General features: G+C 40.1%; 1 protein-coding gene across 1 annotated transcript in view; it reads left to right on the top strand.

Moving 5' to 3' along the window:
- Window positions 1-290: 290 nt before the first annotated feature.
- Window positions 291-24,253, top strand: part of PNPLA2 (patatin like phospholipase domain containing 2) — a 52,822-nt gene continuing 28,859 nt past the window's right edge. Inside the window, exon 1 of the mRNA XM_063289314.1 lies at window positions 291-879. Within this exon, the coding sequence (XP_063145384.1) occupies window positions 693-879 (187 nt within the window). The 5' untranslated portion in view covers window positions 291-692. The remainder of the gene's footprint in view (window positions 880-24,253) is intronic.

The raw sequence follows: 24,253 nt of genomic DNA on the forward strand, positions 1-24,253 counted from the left end.
CTAATAAACTTATCTGAGTCGCAAGGTGCGGCTGCTAGAGACAGCTTCGACGAATACGCCTCCAGACGTATGTTGCCCAGCTGGGCTCCACGCACTCCCCTATTGGCTGCCGTCTCGGAACGCCCGCGGTTTTCTGAGAATTCCTCCGCCGCTGTTGTTGTGCCCGCCCGCTGGTGAGTCCTCAAAGCACCCTCCTCTCCCGAAGGAGGACCGTGACTCCGCCCCGGGCTGGGTAGTGCTATCTACGCAGCAGCCATTAGCCGGGGCTACTTGTTTGCTCGCTCGCCTGTTTGCGTGGGGGAGATTGTGTCAACCCCGAGCTCCTCCTTTCCGCCGCAAGCAGGCACCCACCTCATATAACGTTTCCTCCGCGAGCCGTCGCCGATTAGGCGCAAGCGATTGCAGGAAGAGCGAAGGGAGCCGGGGAAAGGCGGGTGGCGGCGGGACAGCGAAAAAAGCCGGTGCGGAGTGTGAGGCGGTTGCGAGTCCGGCGGCGGCCGAGAAGGGCAGCTCGCCGGCGGCCCGTCTGGGAGCTGTGCTGAGCCTCCTCTTTGCCCTGCCCTGCCCGCGCAACTGCGCGCCTGCGGACACAGCGCTGGGCAGAGCGTTTTCCCGTTCCCTGCCGGGGTCTCCCCCCACCACACCCGCATCCTCCAGGGCGTGCGCGGAGTTGGTGGCGGGGAGGCGAGGAGATGTACCCGCCGGGCTCCACCTGGAATATCTCCTTCGCCGGCTGCGGATTCCTCGGGGTCTACCACATCGGCGTTGCCAGTTGCCTTCAAGAGCATGCCCCTTTCTTGGTGGCGAATGCCAAAAAGATTTATGGCGCCTCGGCCGGAGCCCTGACGGCTACAGCCCTTGTTACTGGTGCCTGCCTAGGTAAGGGAGCGCGGGTCATCTTTCTTGCCCGGGTGGGGGAAAGTGAAATCGCCCATTATTTGAGGGGCAGCTTCCCTCTCTTCCCTTTCCCGCTCCTGGGCGCTGTCAGGATAACAATCCCGCAGCCCTCCCCGGATCCCCCCCTCCAGGATCACCTGCTCTCCCGACGTGTTGGCTCGGGAGGGCATCAATTTAGGAAAGACTCTGGTGTACCCTTAGTGCTGAAGCATCAATTGCATGTGATTCAGAAGGTAGGTGCGCTTTTTCAAACCCGATGAACTCAGGATGGAAAAATTATTTTGCGGAAGGATGACTTGTTTTAATACTTTCCTAATACTAGCGAGGTTTACACTTGTTATCTTAGCTTGTTATTAAAGGCGAGGTTAGATGGCTTCACACTGCCTCATGTCATAAACCATGACTGACATATCATAAGTGTTCTCAGACTAATAAACCAGAAGCAAGCAAATTTTATCTTACCCGTTATAATTATTAATGATCGATAGATGAGTCCAGCTATTGAGTCAGACCATTGCAATGCCTAGTGCAGTGCTGTATGTTAAAGACATGTGCTGGGCTCTGATACATACTATGGTTCCCACTCATATATGAATCATTGTGTTACTTAAGGGAGGTAATGGAAGTATATGCATACATACACAGGATATAAGTCGCCAGATCTGGTGATGGGAAATCTGCACTGTTACAGTTATTCTGTTTAATCAAGAGGAGACAGGTGGGAGAGAATAAATGCTCTTCTGAGTGCCCAAACTGACTGATTTATGCTAATGATAGATTAGATTCCTATCAAATGTTGTTGCAAACTATTCATGTTCATTGTGTTCAGGCTCTAAGGAAGCAAATCTTTGTCAGATGCCACAAGTGTTATATGGTGTTTTCTCTATCATTGTATGATTCTTCTATCTTTTCCTATGGTCTGGAATACAGAAAGATTTCACACTGGTTGCTTTAAACCATTTGCTGTTTGTTTCCAAGCCTTTAGCAATAGGCAGCAAAAACTATCCTTTCAAGGATGGTTTCTTTCTTTCACTTTGCAATTTCTCATTTGGAATTTCACATAAACATCCCTGAAGGGCTTCTCAGTGTGTTTCTAAGGCTGCTAACCTATGCCTGCATTAGACCCTGGGACATAATCCTTAGTAAAAATGCTTAGCACTGAACTTGGATTTTATATTTATATTTATTATTTTAGTATTGTAGGTGTTGATTCAGTGATTTTATTATGTTGAGGTTTTAAGGAGAATTTTATTGTAAACCACCCAGTCCCCCTCTTGGGGGGAGATGGGTGGTAATAGAAATGTGAATAATAAATAAATAAACAAACTGTAAGAACCTGTCCAGAAAATGCCATTTAATGTATGGAGGGGAAAACAAAATGTGGGTTGTTCACATGCTGCATTGGCAGAGATCTGAACTTGATTCACTTTTCTCATTTTAATTCTCCCACCGCCATGATTTTAGGCGTCGTGTAAAGAAATAGGCATGTAAGTGCATTGCATTACATTGGAATACTGGCGGGGGGGGGGGTCAGTTTGCAGTGTTTATATTAGTAGGAGCTAGGTGATGGAAATGCATGTGTTTGTGTCTATGGGTGGGGGGAGGTGACCCTAATTATTTCCCAGCTTATTTGCCATTCAATTCCTTTCTTCACCCTTGATGTTTTCTCCCATGTTTTCATGGAGAGTCTTAAACTGTAGTCCTATATATTCTGACATATACAGAACCAGCAGAATAACTTTTAGTGGATGTTTTAAAACTTGGATGTCTGCTTATTGGTATTCAGTTTTGCAGGACTGCAGTTCAGTAGGCTCAGGAACAACCTGGCAATCAACAAGATCTCAAGAGCCAAAATTTATGAAAGGGTTCTACAGCCAGTTTTCTCCATATTCCTTTTTTTAAAAAAAATATTATGCTTAGCACAATGATGTGGCAGTGGGAGGAGGATTTAGCACTGTTTTCCTCCATTATTTTCTTAGAAACATTGCTGTGGTTTACCATTAATGAGCCTCCAGTCGCCTTCTCTTCCTTCAGTGCCTCCAGGGAAGGAATAAAAAACATTTGCTTCCATTTTCAATTAATCACAGCATTTTGTCTAACTTCAGAGTAATTGGATATATATACAATTCAATTCAAATCTATTACAGTCATAGACCAACATAACAAGAAAGCAGATTTCAAAGTATCACATTATGAGCTGGTTATTATTAAACTAGGAATATAGCTGTGTTTAAAGTAGAGATTGGCTACTTTAAAAATGAAACTGAAAATCAATAGGGTCTGTGGTATTAGTATAAATATAAGATCAGTCATCTTTTAAGGTGCATCTACAATGAAGTTCAAAGTAACATCAGCAAACTTTACTGAGGGAGAAAGCATTTTGATATGTGTTTCCCATAGCATGCATCCAGTGTAAGAATAAATATAAGACAAGAAAATTATTTATAAAGCAGTGGAGCTATTCATTTGCAGATTTGCCATTTGATTTGGAAAAACTATATAAACTGAAAGTTTCTTAACTAACATCACAACAACATAATAGTGTGCCAATTTAGTGGGAAGTAGTATTACAAGGAGAATAATATTTCTCACCCTGCCATTGCTGTTCTTCCTTACTAAGAATGCATAAACCCCCGGAGGCTCACCCTCTATTTTTAAATTTTTGGGCAGGGATATACCAGCACTGAAAACCCGGGAGTTGTACTGTTTCATCCTCTCCAGCTAACTAGGTTTCTTGTAAGGCTATTGTCTCATATTCAGATAGGAATCTCATCAAATCAGTCAACAGATTCTCTCCAGCCAGCTACAATCCAAGTTACAATTTGTATAGGTCTCTCTAAAACAGGATGTTCTGGGTGGGATGGTTGGGTAGAAGATGAAGACAGACAGTTTGTTTCTGGGGCTGGAATTTATTGATATTATTTTGATTTTATTGAATTTTATACTGTTTTATTGTGAACTACCCAGGGTCCCTCAAGTGGGGGAGATGGGTGGTAATAAAAATATGACAAACAAACAAATAATAAGAACTAATACAGACTAAAGGAGAACGAGAAAGAGAAAGGGAGAAATAAAAGAAAAAGTTAAAAGTGCAAAACAGAAAAAGAGGAAAGTAAAGAGAAAAAAGAACAATAGTAAAAATAAAAAGAAGATATAAAGAAAGATATAAAGAAGTGGCTTCCATTCTTCTTCACAACAGTTATAAGTACAATTATATTTTAACTTCTAAGTTTATATCATGGCTCTCTTCTTTCTATAGTCTATCCTGTCTAATCATCAAAACCATAAATCACACTTTCATTTTTTTTCTTTTTTATGCAACAAGTCCATAAGGTGTGGGTTTAGGGTTAATAAATCAGTGTAATATAGTGGTTAAGGTATGTAACTAGAACTTGGAAAACCCAGGTTCAAGTCCATCTACAGCCATAGAAACTCACTGGCTGATTTTTCTCAGCTCTCTCTAGCTCACTGTGTTATGATTGCAGGGAAAATCTAAATGAGAACTACTTTGTATTGTGTCCTGAATTTGTGGTGAAATGTGGAATATAAATCAAGTAAATAAACTGCTTTTTAAGCTAGCTTCTTTGGGTTGACATTAATTGACTAACCATGGTTTGCTTTCAGACACAGTGCTCAGGTGGAGTTGTTTGAAAACAGAAGGATTTCTGTTCTTCCCAAGACCAAAGAGGAGAGGTTAAGGTTTGTTAGTTAATGAGGCTGTTGAATAGATACATCAGTCCCATCTGCATTGTTTTTTAAGGAACTGGATACAGTACCTATTTATAGCTAATATTTTCATAGCTCACAGGTTTATATCTCTCTGCTTTGAGAGAAAGATGAGGTTGACATAAGGAACATTTAGTATCTTGGTCAAGAATTCAGCCTTTTTTATGAAAATAACATTTATTTTGGAAGTTACTAGCAGGAGCAAAAATCTGTAGCTAGATTTTTGAGGAGCTTCTTTGTGGTTACATTTCCAGGCAGTATTGTTCCCCTCTAAAACAACTGCTTCTGAACTTTTCCCTCTGTCTCCCATGGCCCAGTGCTATGGTTTGTGGTCACAGGACGTTCTATTTTTTTCTTTGATGTGGTTAACTTACAACCTGCTGACAAGTTGCCCATTTGTCATAGAATACTCTGGAATGTTTGATGCTAACATGTGATCCTTCTACTATAAGGGGATGTTTATAAATATAGAACAAAATATCCTCTCTTTCACCTCACCCCCATATTCCTCAATTTGAGAATTATTAAAGGACAGGAAGGAAAAACCTTTCACTTTTAGTGAGGTGGGCGGCTATATAAATGTGATTAATAAATAAATAAAACCTTATCACAAGGGAAAGGTCCCATTTTGAAATTGGTTCCTTGTATACCGACAGGGCCTATTAGAATCCAAGGCAAGATGATTCGGAAGCTTGTTGTTTCTCAGCATGCTAACTTCCTTTGTCATAAGGGAGGTGGGGAAGGGGACCTTGGCAAGCACCAAAAGCATCTTGAATTCATGATTCTTGAAAAGTGCAGAGGAGAGCATTATTCACAGTGGCATCAATAATGTCTTATAGCACTTTAAATGTATTGTGGCATACCCTCTTTGAGACTGCACAGTGGCTACTGGGTTAACCTATTATTAATTTCATACTGTTTTTCCTACCAGAAGGAGCCCAGAGAAGTGCACAAAACCAGGAATACACATAGAGAGGAAAACCCAGTAAGAATATTAAATGGTTCCTTGGAAACACTCCTTTAAAACCCAGAATATCTTGGTGACATTGTGGTCCAGGAGTTATTTTATTCAGCAAATGCTGGGTGAAGAACCTTGTTTTGGGCTTTCTCCTGAAGCTATATAGTATATAGTATATAGCCATACTTATGGTTTGGGAAGAGAGTGCCATTAAATGGGGCAATCGCCAAGAAAGCCCTCTCCTAGCATTATGGGCCAAGTCATAGATAAAACTGTGTTCAAGGCCTGGCCAGCTGATTTAATTTATGGCATTAGGAGAAATGATCTTTTAAGTGTTTAGCCTGTAAAGCCATAAATGGCATAGGACAGTGTCAATCTCCTGAATTGGCCCCACTACCTCATAGGCAGCCAGTGCAATGTTTTAAGGATCAGTGTAACGTGGTCTCACTTAGCAGCCCAGTAGCTTCTGGACCATCTTCTAGGGTAGACCCAATGGAGCATGTTGCAGTAGTCCAGTTAATAAGATTATCAGTGCAGAAGTTATGGAGGTTAACCTATCTTGGTCTAGGTGATAACAGCTATCTAGCTCTTTTTATTGCCTTGAGCAAGCCATTTTGTCTACTGATTTTAATATTGTGGTACTACCCATTTTACTGTACTATGTATTACCTGCATCTACATTACCTGGAGAAAGACCGTTCATCCTGAAATGCTAGGTGTGACCTACTTTATTCACTAGAAAGCATGTAGCCCTAGGACTGTCATACGCAAGAGATTCCATGTCATCATTTTCATTATCATTATAATGTTTTATTGCTGAATCAGTTAACCTGAAACAAAGAAGACAGGTGAGCTCCTGTTGTCTTTGATGGGAATGGAAGGTCTCATGTACAGTATGATGTGGGGGTTTTCTCAGAACTGAGAAGAAGCTGTCTACCTGTTTCCCATCTCCTCCACCTGTCAATACTGAGTGCAAGTGCTGAGCAGGCATAGCGGGGAACCTTGCCAGAACATCCTCAGGTATCTAATACCTAGAAAAAGCCAAATCTAGGGAGTTTTCTTCTCCAGAATTGCTTCTTATTCATCATAGTTAAGCTATTGAAGCCTGGGAAAAAGGAGAGGGAATTAACCTCTGCAAATAGGAATGGTTTACATGATATACCAGTAATGCAGCAATCTCCATTCATGCATTGCCTAATTGCTGCAGTACTGCTTACAACAGTCGGTGGGTTTGTATGTACATCCTATAGTCCAGGGGGACTACAACTTCTGTCATTCCCAGGGAGCCGGGTTAATGGCTTGCTGGGGGTGATTGGAGATGCAGTTCATAATATTTAAAGCATTAGCTTGGAATGTCATATTAAGCACTAGACTGAATATGAGTATTTTGTAAAAGCATGTGGCATCTGAAGCTGGCTATGGTGAGATCTGAAGTTGTTATTGTTAGTGTTGTCCCACATGGCTGTAGTGTCTGCTTGTTTTTGTACTGCGTGGTTCTGATTCTTATAGGGAAGCTATCAATACATGAGGTAACATTGGTAATATCAGCCAATTTGATGCCGAGTCTGACTCTGACTGGGACTTAGAGAAATTAACTGGCCCAAAATCATCCAGCTGCTTTCTGTGCCTAAGGGAGAATTAGAACCTGTGTCTCCTCGCTCCTAGTCCAGCAACTAACAGTGCACTGTCTTTATTGAGAGCTGAACCATGAATATAAATTTGAATAGGGAGAGGCATTGGCAGGAGTCAGGTTTATAGTAACTAACAATAGGAACCTGTAAAGTGAGCATCCCTAATGAAGTAGCTTCATTTTGTCATTTTTTTAAAGCTGCGCATGTGGGAGGCATATGTAATTTCCCAGTGAGGAACACAACATACTGGTTATTAGATATTCATCTGAATGTTTTTGAAATGCTACAAGAAATGGAAATATGCATTCAATTTTAATGACTGCCTATGGAAGAAAATTCATAATTAAGATGAAGCCCAGATGGTAAAACTGTCTCCTATTCTCTTTGTATTTCCATTGGTACACTTTGCTTAAGTCTATCTCTTGAAAGTATGATTTTTTCCAATCAGGAATGTGTTATTTATGAATACAGGTAGTCCTCACTTAATGACCATTTGTTTAGTGATGATTCAGACTTATGATGGTGCTGAAAAAACTGACTTACAACCGGTGCTCACACTTACAACCGTCACAGCATCCCTGTCATCAGTACTGATGACAATCCCCGTGGTCACGTGATCACAATTTGGGTGCTTGGCAATTGGTTTGCATTTATGACCATTGCAGCATCCCATGGTCATGTGATTGCCAGTCTTGACCCTCCTGGATGGCTTCTGGCAAGCAAAATCAATGGGGAACCTCATGATTTGCTTAATGACCACATGGTTTGCTTAATGACCATGGCAATTTGCTTAATGACCACCACAAAAAAGGTTGTAAAATTGGGTCAGATTTGCCTAATTATGACTTTTTTTTAGCAACCGAAATTCTGGTCTAAATTGTGGTCGTTAGGCGAGGACTACCTGTACATACATGTGAGGAAATATCCTGGATGTTTAAAATTCAAGCTGATGGAATTTTTGGCAGCTCTTCCTGAAAAGCTCTGCTGGTTGATCCACATGATGTGCATTATATAAGCAAGATTTTATAAAATAGCAAAGAGCATCGGAGTGGAATTTAGCTATGGTTCTGTGATGGTAAGAGAAAGAGAACATGTGTCATTTGGCTCTAGTGAAGATAGGCAAGCATAAATCAGGGATTAAAGGAATGACTGAGTTCATAGCTACTTGGTTAAAGGAATATCTGAGTTCCTAACTATACTAAGCCATGGTTTGTCCTAACCCACAATTGGCACATAAGACATTAAACTAAAACCAAATCATACACACATAAAATTCATAATCCTTGAAAATGAACTATTTTAGTGAAGACAAGATTACTAACTCTGTAGTTCTGGGCTACAATTCTCATCCCAGGTCAGAACCCCTTAGAGACATTTCTCTGTAATTAAGCAAGTTTCATCTCAGAAAAATATAGTATCAGAATTATACTGTATAATATAACAATAGCAGAATTTATCACTTTCTGCTGAAAAGTAAGAAAATGTAGAGCTGCAAATACTTTTCATATTTTAATCACTGAGTAACATAAAACTTAGATTTCCAAATCTTTCTTTCAGCTTGAACCCAGGATCCAAACTGAACCACGTGCTTTTCTGAATCAAGGCTTAAAATGCCTCTTATGCATATATTTTGAGATTAGATATATTATGCATATCTAATCTTTTATTTGGCAGATTGAGGGCATTTCCACACAGCATCCAGTTTTATCCTCCTAAGCTCTCAAAAGAATTTTTTGTTCCACCCTACAATTGCTCTCACCCATTGTCATTTGAGGTGTTCCCCCCAAGAGATGAGTAACATTGTTTACACAATTGCCCAGCATGAGAAAGTATGCAGCAGGGAGGGGCATTTGGTACCTGCTAGATGTTTAGAAACAGTCCTCTCAAAGCTTAGTCAGAATAGATAATGGGTGGTAAATCTGTAAAGCACCAGGTTGCCTATTCCCAGTCTATGAACTAGGCTTACTACATTAAGGTATTATCGTAAATTGCATGGTTTGGGCTCATTAGAAGCTTATAGGATTCAGCTCCTTAACTCAGTTCAAGAGCACCTGTGCATGTGTGCTGATGTTTGTCAAAGCCTTGCTGCTTCTGTTTGCTGGTTGATGGGCAATTCAGTTGCAAATATAACCATAGTACACTGATGAGGTGGAATAATCCCTTTTCTTAAGGGCCGTATGTGGCTGATCAAGTCCTCTTTGAGGAAAAGTCAAGTTACTGTTTACTACAACCAGACATTGTCAAGAAGAAGTTATTTGAGGGAATCTCGCCAGCCTTCTGAAGCATTTCTAATCTTTGGTGGTCAGCAAAATCATTAAAGCATGTAAGGACATCCTCAGTATGCAGTGAGAATCCGTGCACCTATGGCCTCTACACTCTGCAATAGAGAAGGCTGCGTATTTGCTTGGTGTGATAAAGTTGTTTGACATTCCACAGATATTTACTTAGGAGAGCGTAAGGCAGATTTTATTAGTGTTTTCTTCAAGACCTTTTGTTCTAGTCTTGATCCAGGACTCAGTACTGGCTACTCTGTGATCAGGGCTATGTCATCAGGTGATAAGGAAGCAATATTCCATGTGACGACCAGGTTTGAGGGGAGACCCTCTCACATGGCTGGTATTAGCTGTGCTTCTTGCTCTGGTCACCTGAGGCCAACAATCATTATTGCTGTTTCCTTAAAGAAGTATTCTTGGTGCTTTTAGAAAAACCTCCAAAGCAGTGTTTCTCAACCTTGGCCGCTTTCAGATGTGTGGACTTCAACTCCCAGAATTCCTTGCTGGCTGGGGAATTCTGGGAGTTGAAGTCCACACATCTGAAAGTGGCCAAGGTTGAAAAACATTGCTCCAAAGACTAGCAATGCAATCCCAAGTGCTTTAATTTGAAATGCAGTAAGGCTCACTGACTTTAGGAAGGCCTAGTAATTAAATGTGCTTAAGAATTCCAGCTTTAACCCAGGACTTTTAGGAAGGAGGAAATTCATCCTGTGACATGGCTTTATTTCTGAGCAGAATATTTGCTCAGTCTTGGGTGAAATAAATGTGACATTTGTGTGAATCTTATTCCTCTTAGCTGACAGACATACTGTAAAGTGGAAATGAGAGATTGGAAAGATGTGATAAAATCTAAGATGTAAAAGGATGTGTACTTTCAACTTGTGGGCAGAAGTGAACATGATTGTATCTGGCTGGGAAGGAACCTTGAATCTGGTTCTTTTGCTTTTTCCCTGCAAAATATGCCAGTTTCCTATCCAAAGTTTGTTTTTTACCCTATGTGTTTGTGTGCGTGCACATGCCATTATAAAGAAAACTATATGCTGACTTTCCTTAAGATGGTCCTAAGGTAGTTTACAACAATAGAGCCTATGTTTTATATGGGAAAGGCTGACATAAACGAAATGGAATCTTGGAAACGCACAAAACAATTTCTACAGTCATTCTTCAGCATCATATTTTGAAAACCTCTGCAAAATAGTTGAACGGCTGCACAGCAATGCCTTGTTCGTCCCAACCCACACCTCCTGTGCTCATGGATATGGAAGAACAAGATGGTACATCCTGAGCTTTGCTCTCCCGGTACAGATGTCAAGGCAAATCCCAGGCAAAAAACAGATCAAAATGAACTGAGAAAATGTTTATTTCCAAGAACATCTCAAATTGATAGGTCATTCCTTAATCAATTTCAAGAATACCATACTAGTGTAATAATCCACTTGTTACTCAATCAGTTTTAAAAATATAACATTTAAAGCTGAGTTATAGTTTCTTAATATCTGATCCTCGTGAGAATGTTTCTTCTAGTATCAGTTTTTCCTGCAACGATGCTCAGCCAAGCAAGATGGGACTTGGCTTCTTTCATCAGCTTCTCCACACATTTATTTATTTATTTATTTTGGTTGCCCAACTCCGGTGGACTCTGGGCAGCATACAAAAGTAGAAAAAACAAAACAGAAACAGAAACAGAAGAACAGCTAAAAGCATTAAATCCGACAGAGAGCCCAGACTAAAATGATCCAATAAACAACAAAATCAACAAAACAAAACGGGGGCCTTAAACAAATCATAAACATCAACCCCAGGCCTGGGACCACAGCCAGGTTTTCAAGGGCGCCGTCCTTATCTCTGGGGGGATGCTGTTCCAGAGGGTGGGGGCCGCAACAGAGAAGGCACGCTTCTGTTGGAGAAGATGGAAGGGACCCGGAGCACATCCATATCTGCTGGAATGTACTGGGCGGGCAGAAATGAATGGAGACCAGTGCTCTCTCAGATATCCAGGCCCTGTGCTTTTTGGCCTGTGTGTGTGTATTATGCAGGCAACAAGCAGTCTTCACTACAGGCATTGCTTCTGGTACAAGTCTTTCCAAGAAATTGTATCTAGTAGTACTATTTACAGAACAGTGAGTCACGAATGTGTGTTCTTAATGTTCCACATAACCAAACAAAAAAGGGTTCACGTGGGATATTTGCTGGTATCCCTTCAGAAACTAAAGACATTGGATAAGATTGTATCATGAGCAGGTATTATTAAAATATTAAAATATTTGTACAACGGCATGAACATTACATAACTACCATGAATCATACTTTGTATTGGGTTAATCTTTGATTTTTGCTTTTTCCATTTTTTGAGAATTAATAGGAAATGTTTTTCTATGAATGGAGGATTGGGAAAATCAACATGAATTAGGATAAGAGGTTAGGGATTATCATATAGATCTTGCTAGTTATGTTTTCTTTATGACTAATTGAGAAGTGTTATTTTGGTTTCATTTAACTTTATCAAGGCTTCAGAATACTCTAAATCAACTTTTCCAACCTGGTGCCCTCTTGATGGATTAGATAAAAGTACTATAATCTCCAGCTAGTATGGTTGGAAAGCCAGACTGCAATCTGTACTGTATACAGACATTTTGTGGCTGGGAGTGAAAATTCATCTACAGATTGTCCAACTACAGTTCAGGTAGTTACATGGCAATTGGGACTGGGAGTGCCATCACTAAGCAATGCGGTCTTGCAGAGCAACATCACATGACTGCATCCCTTAGTGACACCAATCCCAGCAGTTCTGGCTGCTGTTGTAACCCCAAGACACCCAGGTTGTTAAGCAGGAAGAGGCGGGAGTCCCAGGTAAGAAGCACAGGGGAAGCTGGGGGAGGGCCAATGCAGGCCGCGTGTCAGTCGGGGGAGCCCTAGGAGGGTTGGCGCAGGCCACACACAAGGCTGGGGGAGGACCAGCGCAGGCCACGGGCGGGCAGGGGGTGCTGCTAATGAGAGAGAAAGCGGGAGTGATTTACTGGAGTGACTTGCAACCTTCCCTGCTGGCTTCCCCATTGACTTTGCTTGTGCAGGGAAGGTTACAAATGGCAATCGTGACCGTGGCTCCCTGCAACGTTGTAATTGCGAGCCAGTTGCCAAGTGCCTGGATCGCAATCGCATGACTGCAGGGGTGCTGTGATGGCTGGAACTTCAAGGACTGGTCATAAGTACCACTCATTCAACACCACCATAACTTTGAACGGTCGTTGAACGAATGGACATAAGCCGAGGACTAGTTTTGGACCAGCCCAGTTTTGGACATTGCTATATGAATTGTTCAGTACTGTATAGATAAGGCTTGATGTAGGAAGTGAACAAAGTTATATAGCCTCTCTTGGATAGGTGTCTGCTTTTAAGCACAATTATGCCAAAATGATGCAATGTGGGTCATGACATCACAGTGCAAGCTTTACCCTTTTGTACTTACATTGTGACATTTCACGCAAGTATATAAGAGATGGAGTTTGTATATTTTGCAAAATATATGCATATTTTGTCACACAGACACCCTCTCTGAATGCCTATGTCCTGAAATATTGTAACCATCTTTTGCTCCGAAGCAGCGCTTGTTATAGAACATGGTTGTCAAGCTGCTCATTGGGGTGAAACATACATGTAATAGCATTCTAATGTTGCAGCATTCATCCTGATTGCCCATTTGTTTTAAAGATCTAATTCAAAATGTTGATTTTTGTTGGACTAGGAGAACTAGAAATCTGTTTTAAAGTCAACAGCTGTTCCATTTTCAAGAAGTTGATTTTGGAACCGTTGCTACATACTTTTTTCCTACAAAGTTACAATTCACACATGAACTTGTTCTACTTCTTGTTCTCTCTGGAGCAGCTTACCTCTCTTTTTATAAATGGTTAGTTTGTGTACTATATGAACTTGAATTTGCAGTTTTCCAGGTCCTGATTTGTAGAAAGCAAAATAATCCATGGGCAATCTGATGGGGAGACTCCAAATGTTCTACCAAATATTTGCCATCAAAACTCCCAAGGGGATGGACTATATCAGTGGTTTCACCAAGGGCCTGTGGAAAAAATAAAATCTTTGGACAAGAGAATGTTACCATTATTTTTAAATTACACTGACCACTGGAGAGATCTTTTGGAATTAAAATAGTGTTTTATGACTTCACTGTTGGCAACTCAGCTTCAGTAACCCAACACTACTGGGTCAAAGTTAAAATATGATCTGTAAGACTTAATGTGTAAATGTAAGCACTTTATGTAAGGGCAAAGAGGACTGAATTCCAGGGGGAGAGAAAGCTGATATATGAAATAGGCTAGCAGAGTTTATTGTGCCAAGAAATATGTCTGTCTGGTTTTCACCAGCAATTTGATGAAAGGGGTTGGAGGAGGAGCACTGAAAGAGTTAGGATGAAGGACTTTCCTACTGCTGTATCTCCACTGAGATCTGTGTTTGCCGCTCATTTTTTAAACATCTCTTGTCTGGACATGTAAAATGTCTCAAAGTGGATAGAATTTTTATGCCCAAGATAAAGCTAAAGCTTGTTAAAATTTTAAATATCTGTTGCTTCAAATACTGAACTCTGCTCATATATATGTATTCTAAAAAGCTCTGGAATATAATTTAAAAAAACCCTTAAAACCTATGGAAGGTGAATTCTTCAAGCACGCCAAGGACAAGACCAAACGCTGAAAGAGGATGCTAGGAATAGAGAATATAAAGACAGTCCTTCAGAATCAGACTAAAGGTCCTTCTGATCTAATTTCCTGCTCCCAAGCCAGGTGATTCCAGAGACTTATTGGCACCAATCTTCTGCTGTTGAGGCTGACCCTATTACTGAGTTATGCCTTCTGTCATCAGTTTTTCTTTTTAAAAAGAGTCCCCCTCTCTTGGAGATGGGTGGTAATAGAAATTTGAAAAATAAATAAGTAACAAAAATAAATGTAAACAGCTGGTGATAGCTTTTAATTCACTCCTCTGCTGCTGATTGGCTTAAAATGGGATCTTAGATTTCAGGTCGCTGAAAATGAAAGATCAAGCAGTTCTCTTGATTGTACCATTGGACTTTCTCTAGAAGCACCCAGACACACACCTTCCTGTCTGTATGTTTTGCAGACAAAGCAGCTTTGTGCCGCCTTAGATAAGTGTCGTCTTCCAATGCAGCAGCTGAGGAAACTTCTCTGAAAGTGTGTGTACATGGGCAGATGGGAAGAGAGGGAATTCTGAGCCCTTGCGATCAGAGGCTGGTCAGGATGTTTACTGAAGAATGCATTTTCCCCTGTCATAAACCATGTACTTTGGTCTATAAGCATGTTATCAAATAGATGTTATCAAAAAGTAATATATGATTCACTTTTTAAGTATCTTTGGCAAGGTGATGTGGCATGGCCTAACAGCAAAAGTCTCTGTTCCAGAGGTAGGGGTCTTTTTAGGCCTTGTCCAGGCAGTCTCTGAGAATCGGACATGATTGAATGGATAAAAAAAGACTGAGAAAGAAGTTCGTTCTGGATTTAGGATCATATTGCAACCCAATCATTATGTATTTTAAATGATGGCTTAAAATTTCTTTTGAGCATACATATTTCTAAGTCATAAAAGCTAGGTTCTTATATGTCTACTATGTCATGGTTTATTTTAGACATTTCAAATTTCTAAATGTCTGTTTTCAGACATTACAAATTTCTTTTGTAGCATACGTATTTCTAAGTCATAACAGCTAGGTTCATATATGTCTACTATGTCATGGTTTATTTTAGACATTTACTGAACAGACAATAAAATAGTAGACTGGTTCGCACAATGCCAAGCCATAGTTTACACACCATTATACTGTAGTTTAAGACAAGGGTGAATTCAGCCACTGACCAGTTTTAGCAAAGCTGCAGAATTAAGATAGGGGGGTGCATGTTTAAAGGGAAGGTCCCTTCTTCCAGCATCATAAAAAATGGGCTAACTGATCTCTTGATTCACATTTTTAAAGCCCTGCACAACACAGGACTAGCTTACCCATGGCTACACCTTGCCAGAACAGAATCTATCAGCCTGAGTTGATCATCCTGAGGGGACCTGCTGCAAGTCCCACCCACCCCTTCTGAAGTACATGGGGTGTGGACAAGGCATCAGGCTTCCTCAGTAGTAGCTTCCACTTATAGAACTCTTTCCCACCCCCCACCCCCATAGGTATGTGCAGCTCTACCTCTACTTTTCGTAAGCAAGTTAAAACTTTCATTTCATTGTGTCTTTGAACCAACCTGAATAGGGATGCCATGATGTTTGTTCTTGGTAGAATTTTTATTGTTATACTTGTTCATTTTAATTAATTAATTAATTTATCTGATCTCTATAATTGTTGTTTTTGGCTACCCAGAGTCTGTTTGGAATGCGGCAGCCTATTAGTGCTGTTAAATAACTCAGGCATTGTAGCTTATTCAAAAGCAAACAATTTTTAACATAACATTTGAAGTTTGAATGACAGTTATTAGCACTTAGAATAAAGGGACTGGCCAAGGTAACATTAACTGATTTGCATAAAATGTGCCATTATAAGTGATTTCTGTATCATCCTTAGCCAAAAACAATCCAACAGTAGGGTATTGTATCCTGTGTAAATCAGGACAATGTGAAAAGCTAATCAAACTCATTAGAAGCTTTTTCTTGACTGTCTACTGGTTTGTTCATAATGAACTCTGAGCTTCCTTTTTATTTTTGTGTAGTTATTATTCAGGTCCTAGACTTTCATCATTTTAGGGCATATGGTCTTTCTGCATAGATCTAAATCTTCTGAGGGTTGAATGAAAAGTAATGCCTCCAGTGTTATAAGTCACCAACAAATACCACTAATGGTTCTTGAGAAGCTCTGATATGTTCTTTAGCATCTCTTCTTTAGCTTCAATTGGTGGGAAGTTGCTGTGAGAAAAAGTTGTGTTGTTACTGCTTGTGAAATGGAGTGGTTCTCAGTGTGTTTTAAGGAATGTGCTGTAATTGAAGTTTTGACTGCTGAAGGAATCCCTCCAGTTGAAATTCACCTTCAAATGCAGGTTGTTTATGATGATGATTGTGTTGATAGGACTAATGTACATCACTGGGCCAAAAATGTACAGATGGTAAATTGGGAAAGGTGGATTTGTGTAATCAAGAACAAAGTGGATGACCTCTGACAGCAACTGATGAGTTTCACATGAGAAAGGTTGATGAACTGATTAAAAACAGTTGGAGATCACTAAAAGGGAAATTGCTGTCAAGTTTGGCATTTCCCAGGAATGTGTGGGTCACATTATTGATGTTCTTCAATATTGGAAGGTTTGTGAAAGATGGATTCCTCACATACTGATGACAGAGATGAAAACTTTAAGAGTTGAAGCTTGCCAGCAATTGTTACTAGAAGGAAGGTGAGGAATTTCTTCACAGCATCATGACAACCAACAAAACATGGGCTCATCATTATAACCCAAAAATGAAGTGTCAGCAGATGAAATATCATCACAAAGTTTCACCTGTGAAAAAAATATTCAAAAGCCAGGTTTTGGCAGGAAAACTCATGGTTACAGTCAGAACTGGGTAAGCAGATAATGTTATTCACATGGATTTCCTTGAATCTGGCATTTTGCTGAGAGTGCTACATTGCAACATTCAACATTTTGAAAACAATTGAGCAGGCTTTGGAAGCACAAGAAGGAAATGTTGCTGCAGCATGACAATGCTAAGCCTCACACTTAACACACCTAAACCACTCAAGAGGATGGGTGACACTGGATCTCACAATCTTATCCCACTCACCACATGCTCCATACTTGGCGCCATGTGATTTCCACCTTCTCTTAAAATTGAAGGAATATCTTTGTGGGCATCTGTTTGACTTGAATGAAGAGGTTGAAAGGGCTGCCAGGTTGAAGAGACAAAATGTGGAGTTATTTCAGAAGTTTGTTCATTATTGGCACAAGTGTGTAGCAAATGATGACTATGTGGAGAAATAAATACAGGTAATGAAAGAGCTCATTTCAAGGATTATTTTTTCTTGTATCATTTATTAAAATATTTCTATTTAAACTAAAGTTATGGAGGTGGAGGCATTACTTGTATTCAGTCCTTGTATTTGATAGGCACCAAGTAAGTGAAAAAAAAAATCAAAGGCTCCTGTGTCTTACATATGACACCCTGAAAAACAAATCAATTATCTTTTAATTAGTGTTATTGGCATTGAGGCCTACCTTTTCCTCTCAGATTCTGCAGCAGCAATTTCATGCATTGTTTGGGGTAGTATGGTCTAAATACTCTTTTATCCAACATCTTTAGTCTATAGTGTGTTTACCTTTGCAACATTTCCCCAAATAATTGCTGTTCTGTTATTACTTTTACTCTGGTGTATGGTTTATGTAGCATTATTCAACCTGTTCCACTGGATTATCCTGCTTTTGCATATTAATCTTACAGGTTCATGGAATTAAAATAAATGTGCACTTTAAACTGTATGGGATTCATGTTTCTCTGATGTGCAGGGATGTTTTTGTGAACCAAAGGAAGGGATGTTTTCTTCTTCTTCTTCCTATAAAGTACCAGTGCTGGTAGTCCTGTTCCTAAATCAATTCTGATTCTGATGCATTGAGAATCAATAGAGATTATCATTCCATTCAAGTGATTTAATTAAGCTTCGCTTAATTAAGTAACTCCCAAAACATTTTACAGTACAATAACATTCTAGTATTGGGCAATATGGGAGCAAATTGTATTATCTTGCTGTAGGGAAGGGCAAGGGGAGACAAGTGATGAAACATGCATTGTGATACCACAACACAAATTTTGTGAGTTATGTACTTCAAATGTCATCAGAACTTGAGCATGAAAAGCTGAAGTTTCCCTGGGATGTCGTGAAGCACATTTCATCATTTTTCACCATTGTAGTTTGTACTGAATGCATGTATTTGCTCATCTGCCCAACAGCAATGCTTTCTTTATTTGAGACAGCAAAACTTTTGTAGGAAATTAGGTTCTGCAATATATGAAATTCTATCAGTATTTGTTATTCAGTTCTTACGATTAGGAAGTTTTCCTAGCAGTCAATTGTAATTTGCTTTCTGGCCTGGAATGTAGAGAATACGGTAGGTCTTGACCTTGTTCTGTGTAACATCCTTTCAGGTATTTGAAGTACTATCAATCCCTCTCTTGGCCTTCTGTTTTCAAGTCTAAATGTTCCCACTTCCTTCACTTCAGAAGACAATGTCTAGTTGTCAGATCATTGTCATTGCTTTTCTCTGTACCTCTTCAAGTTTTTCGGAATCCTGGAAGAATGATGCCCCAGACTGGGCACATTATTCAAGGCAAAGCTGAACAACGCAGAATAAAATGGAACTGCTATTTCCATTGATTTAGAAACTACGGTTGATGCAGTTACTTACTCTGTCCTTTCATTTAAAGATGCTCTGAATGTAACTGTTTCCTTTTTAAAGTAAGAACCAAACTAGAAGGTTCATTTTGTACGGCTGGATTATGCCTTAATGTTTTACTACATTTGATACATTATGCGTGCTAAAACCTGGTGATTAAAAAAACAAACAAACCCAAGAAGGATTAAAATTTAATATTCCAGTGTAGTTCTGTGTTGGGCTGAGGCAACATTGCTTAAGAACTTTGTTAAGCAACCTTCAAATACTTTTATGATTAAAGGGACCGATGAATTAGATTGATTTTAGTTGTTCTTTTTTCAATAAACTATATTGTGTTGTATCATAACAATATTTGGTTATTCTGCATTCACAGAAGACAGCAAATCCAAACCAAAAGGAAAAAGGCAGTATGGCAAACTGGCATGGTAAACTTCTTGGTTTATATTGGCTGAATCCTCTTAATCATACAATAATACTGTTTGCAAAAATGCTAATGCAGAATGTATAACCCAAATGCTCCACCTCTCTCTTCCATATAGGTCTACGCTGTTTCAGCCTGCTCCAGGGCTACCCTGATTTTTCAGTGCGCTAGCTGGATTCCCAGAAAGTCCACATGGCTTGGGCATATGGACAAACAGCCTATGAAGCCCTACATCAGGGCTTCTGACATCAGTATTCTCTTAAGGATCCTTTATGTCTACTTCCATGAAAATGCTGCTCTGTGAGCATGCAAGATTAAACCTTGTTGATGTATGTCTTTGGTCATACTGGCCTTTGCAATGGCCTGAGTGCAACATAAAGCCATTCTGTGATTTGCTTTGAGAAGAGCGAACTATTTGTTATGGCTTTACTATAAATCTCATAAGTTATAGTTTATTCAGTAAACTATGGTTAAGCAAAACATGGCTTAGTGCAACACAAAGAGCAATAATGCATTACAGTGTAGGTGCTACAGTGGCTTTAGTCTATTGCACCAAAAAGAAGTTGTGTGGCTCTAACTCAGGAGCCCCCAAACTCTTCAGCTCATCGACTCCTTCATGAAGTTTCAGATAGTTCATTGACCCCCAAACGTTTATTATATGAAAATAATTTAATAAATACTACTTTAACTAATAATACCATGAATAATAACAGCAACAATTTTGGTATAATAGATAATAATGACTTCATAAAAATAGGTGACATTTAAAATATGAAAAATGTAAGATTTAACATACCTCTTTTACTGAAAATGTTGGTATCATTAATGGGAAGGATGCATCTGATGAGCATCAACAGGGGCACTGATATTTAGTTGGAGATTGGTGAGGTGAGGGAATATGCTAAGTATGGGAGATGAACAGGAATACTACACATATATATATACTTCCTGGGACAGAGGAGATGAGAGAGACAAGGGGGAAGGGGGAAGGTCATAGACACAGCGCAAGCACACTGGTGAACAAGGCCAGAAACAACACACAGCTGAGAGAGACAACTCAAGGCTGCTCTCACTGCTGGCTGCCCATCCAATCCTGGGTAACACTGTCTTGGCACCAGCCACCTTACCTTCAGGATTAGGGACTGGCGTGGAGCCCTACAGAGACCCCAAATTAATTGACCCCAATCAACCTTCTATCACTTATTGATCACTTATTGACCCCCAAACATTTACTGATCCCCTTTCAACCCCCAGCCATTTATCAACCCCATGGATAGTCCCATTGACCCTTGGTGGTCAGTGTTGACGATTTTGAGGAACCCTGCTCTATCTGCATCCGCTTAACCAGGTGCATGAAATATTACATTGTATGTGTATGTGCACATTTGTGGGGGATAGAGGAATTTTAAACAGGGAAGTTAAAGCAACATGCAAAAGGTACAACTGATAATAATTTACCCTGTTAATGGTGTCTACTCTACTAACTGGATGATACAGCCACCACATTTTCACCTGGTAACCTTAGGAGTGATAAAGAGCTAGTTGGCAAACTTAAATATCAAGGAAGGCAAAAACCTTTATCTCTTAATGTGTTGGTTACTGGTCTAAATTCTGAACTGTAAATTCTAGATTCTGGAATCTTGGCACTTTCAGTCCCTGCAGCTCAAAAACCTCAGTTACCATATGACTTTAGGTGATTGGGATCCATTTGGCATTTCCTTCATTGCACGTGAAGTCAAAAAAACCATCCTGGAAGACATCCCATTCAAGATCAGTGACGTGACAACTACAGGGTGCTCTCCATGAAATTATCAGGACTTGAGTTTGACAGAAAGGAGTCTTTACATTGTCAAAGAGATACTGATACCTCATGCTGAGCCAAAACTTACTTAATGTGAGAATCTACCCAATATGCAACTAGGTCTACCTATTCCTGTGGCTGCTTCTCCAGCCTGATGTCCTGGGGATATTTTAGACTTCAGCTGCCTTAATCTCCAGTTAGCATGGCCATCCATATACAAAGCAGGACCTACACAACTCAAGTCAGAGGTCTGATTGAACTTCTTGCTGTTTTCCTGAGGCTTGTTCTGGATGAGAAAGCTGCACAATAGCTCACCTTGGAACTGACAGAGGAGAAGCCCGGGGAATGGATGGGTGGGCAAGACTGCCAGTAGTTTCAGTGATACCTAAATGCTCATCCTGGCTTGCCTTCCCTTTGTTCAGGTACCTTTGAAAAGTGGAATGGAAAACTAGCTAATTGGTACTGAAGTAATGTATTTGCTGCCTCCCCTGCATCTTCCCTCTAGTGGGCATAACTAGAAAGTGGGGGTTGAGGGCAGGCAAGAGCATCTTGGTGCTGATGGGCAAAGGGAGGTCTGGGCATGGATTGTTCCCAGGGAACGTGACTTCTGCACTTAGTGCTAACCTTTTGTTCCAGTCCCCTGGTTTCTGCCCTAGCGCTTGGTCAAATTGTGAGAGGGGCAGCATGTGCATATTTAAATGAATAAATTAATGGTTGACGGTAGTTTCCATCAATGCGCTGCTGACTCGAGATACTGGTCAAAACATTTGTGTGTCAAGTATTATCAGCAACCACATATTTTTTGTTTGCAGAGCAAACATCTGCTGTGGCCAATTACTTGTGTAACATGTGTAACTTTGAATTCTGTGTGGTGCATTATGGGATTTCTACTCAAAGAAATCATACAATGTTGGGAGGAAAGGGAGTGATTGTGTCACACTCCCAGTAGTATCTTTTTATGCCTGCGTGTGACATCTTGCTTCATCCACTTCCCACTCTCAAACTCTCTTTGGCTGACAATCCTTTCAGGCAAACTGAGTTCACTTCCCACTTCTAGGTTTTAATTATTTCGGTGGGTTTTGCCTCAACTTTTCAAGGACAGTGTCTTCTCCTCTGCTAAATGTATAATTCACCAAATTAGCAAATGAGGCCTGCACGAGGACGCTGGAGCTGCTGGGTTAGGAAAGGGTTTTAAATGAAACCTGTCCCTCCCTTCTCCCAGAGAGAAGCCAGCCTCTTGGCCTTTGGGGCTGTATGCCCTGTAGACGTTATTTCCAGGCTGTGCTGCAGTTGATTTCATGTCCATCACTGGCAGTCTTATTTTTGCCTATCGCTGCCTTTTGCTGCAAAAGCAGTTCAGTGGAAACAAAGGCTGGGTGATGTAAGAGATCATTAGAACAAATGTGAGGTATGTGAAAAGAGGAAGAATACAATCTAAAACAAATTGCCAAATAGTGCAGAGAAAGATCATCAAGTAGTTTAGGATAGCCTTGGCACATCTTTTTGGAATAAGATGACACAGTCAACTTGGGAAGGTCAGAAGATACTTTGGAAAAGGAGCATGTGGGAAATTGGCAAAATTCGCATTGTTTGAGGATGGTTCCTGGACTTTTCAGTGCTCCTGGATATGAAGTATGATGGGTTATAAAAAAAAAGGCATAAAGTTTTTGTTTTGAGGAATACAGTAATTTAGAGGATGACTTCTACTCCCCCAGCATTACATCCCAACACAACATCCCATCAGGTAATCACACAATCAATTGTGACTGTTGGCTGGGATCATGTGCATGTCTAGGCTAATATTAGATCAGACATTCTCTGCAACATGGAGCTTTTCTAAACCAACCACGTGTTTGCTCCCTGAACTGTCCGTTTTTAAAGCTTACCGTAATGGCCCTTGTAGCTCTGCAAAACATTACTATTCAGTAATGTCAGGATTTCTGATATCTCAAAGCTATACTTTTTAAAGGACAAAGAATAAGGGTTTATTCTCTGTGCTGCATTTCTTCCCCTGAATATACCAGCTGTGTAACTACTGCTGGTTTTTATTTTCTTGTCCAGCAGGGACAACGCTGAAGGCAAAGTCATTGAGCTTCAAAGGGCCATTCGGGCAATTGGTTCATTGATTCAACGATTTCCAGATTCAGTGGAAGAACTCATTTTAAAACATCACCACCCCAGACAGACCAATGTATACTTGAATATATTTATAGTTTTTTCCTAGTGTTGATCTGAAGTCTGCCTTCCTGCAACTTCAATCTGTTGTTCTGTGTTCTATACTCCGGGGTGATTTGCTGTCTTCTGTGTGACAAGTTTTCAGGTTGTTGAAGAATGCTACTGTATAGGATTGCACACACTTTTAAAATGATTTGGAAAAAGTTCTTCGAACCTTGCACAAGCATAGCAGATCCCTCCTGTTTGTTAAAGAAGACTTTTTCCAGAAGAGCCTGAAAAAACTGCAACTGTTTTAAAGAATGGATTCATTAAAATTAACTTGAGTCTTGAAGCAGCTGAAACCTCTTTTTCAGGCTCATGTGCAAGTCTGGAAAAAGTCAGGCGTTTTCAGTGTCTAGTAGAGCAGTACTCTCCTGAGATCTGAAGCACTTTTGAATCTTTCTTTGAAGTGTGCACATCCCAACTAATGAATTCTGCTTAAGGCAGTCTTTAAAGAATGACTCTCATATTCAGTTCTTTGTTTATATTTTGAGTTTAAAGATGTCCATGAATGTGCCCTCTATGTGAATGTATGAAGTAAAGCAGAAGACTTTTTGAAAATTGGGATATGTATTTCAGGCTTGTGCTGGAACTGTATTCAGTAGGCATGGCAAATATTAAATGTAAATTATGCACCCTTTCATGAACATAGCCAGTCTTACAGGATTTTCACATATGAGTAATTATATGTGGCAGTCTCTGGAGATAGCTTTTTTTTTTTTTTGCAACTGTGTATTTTCTCACCAATACAGTGTTATATTCCTGTTGGACCAATTGAAGCCTCATATGATAAAGTGTCCTCTGTGTAGGACATCTTGGAATTCCAAATGAAGCTGGAATGTCCTTGGCTTGAGGTAGCACCCTTTACTCTGTAGTGGAGCATTTCCAAGAAGCGTTATAGATTCCAAAATGTGTATTGTCAGTGACTGCCCAGATAAAT

Source organism: Candoia aspera, chromosome 1 (assembly GCF_035149785.1).
Source record: "Candoia aspera isolate rCanAsp1 chromosome 1, rCanAsp1.hap2, whole genome shotgun sequence".
Classification (NCBI taxonomy): Eukaryota; Metazoa; Chordata; class Lepidosauria; order Squamata; family Boidae; genus Candoia; species Candoia aspera.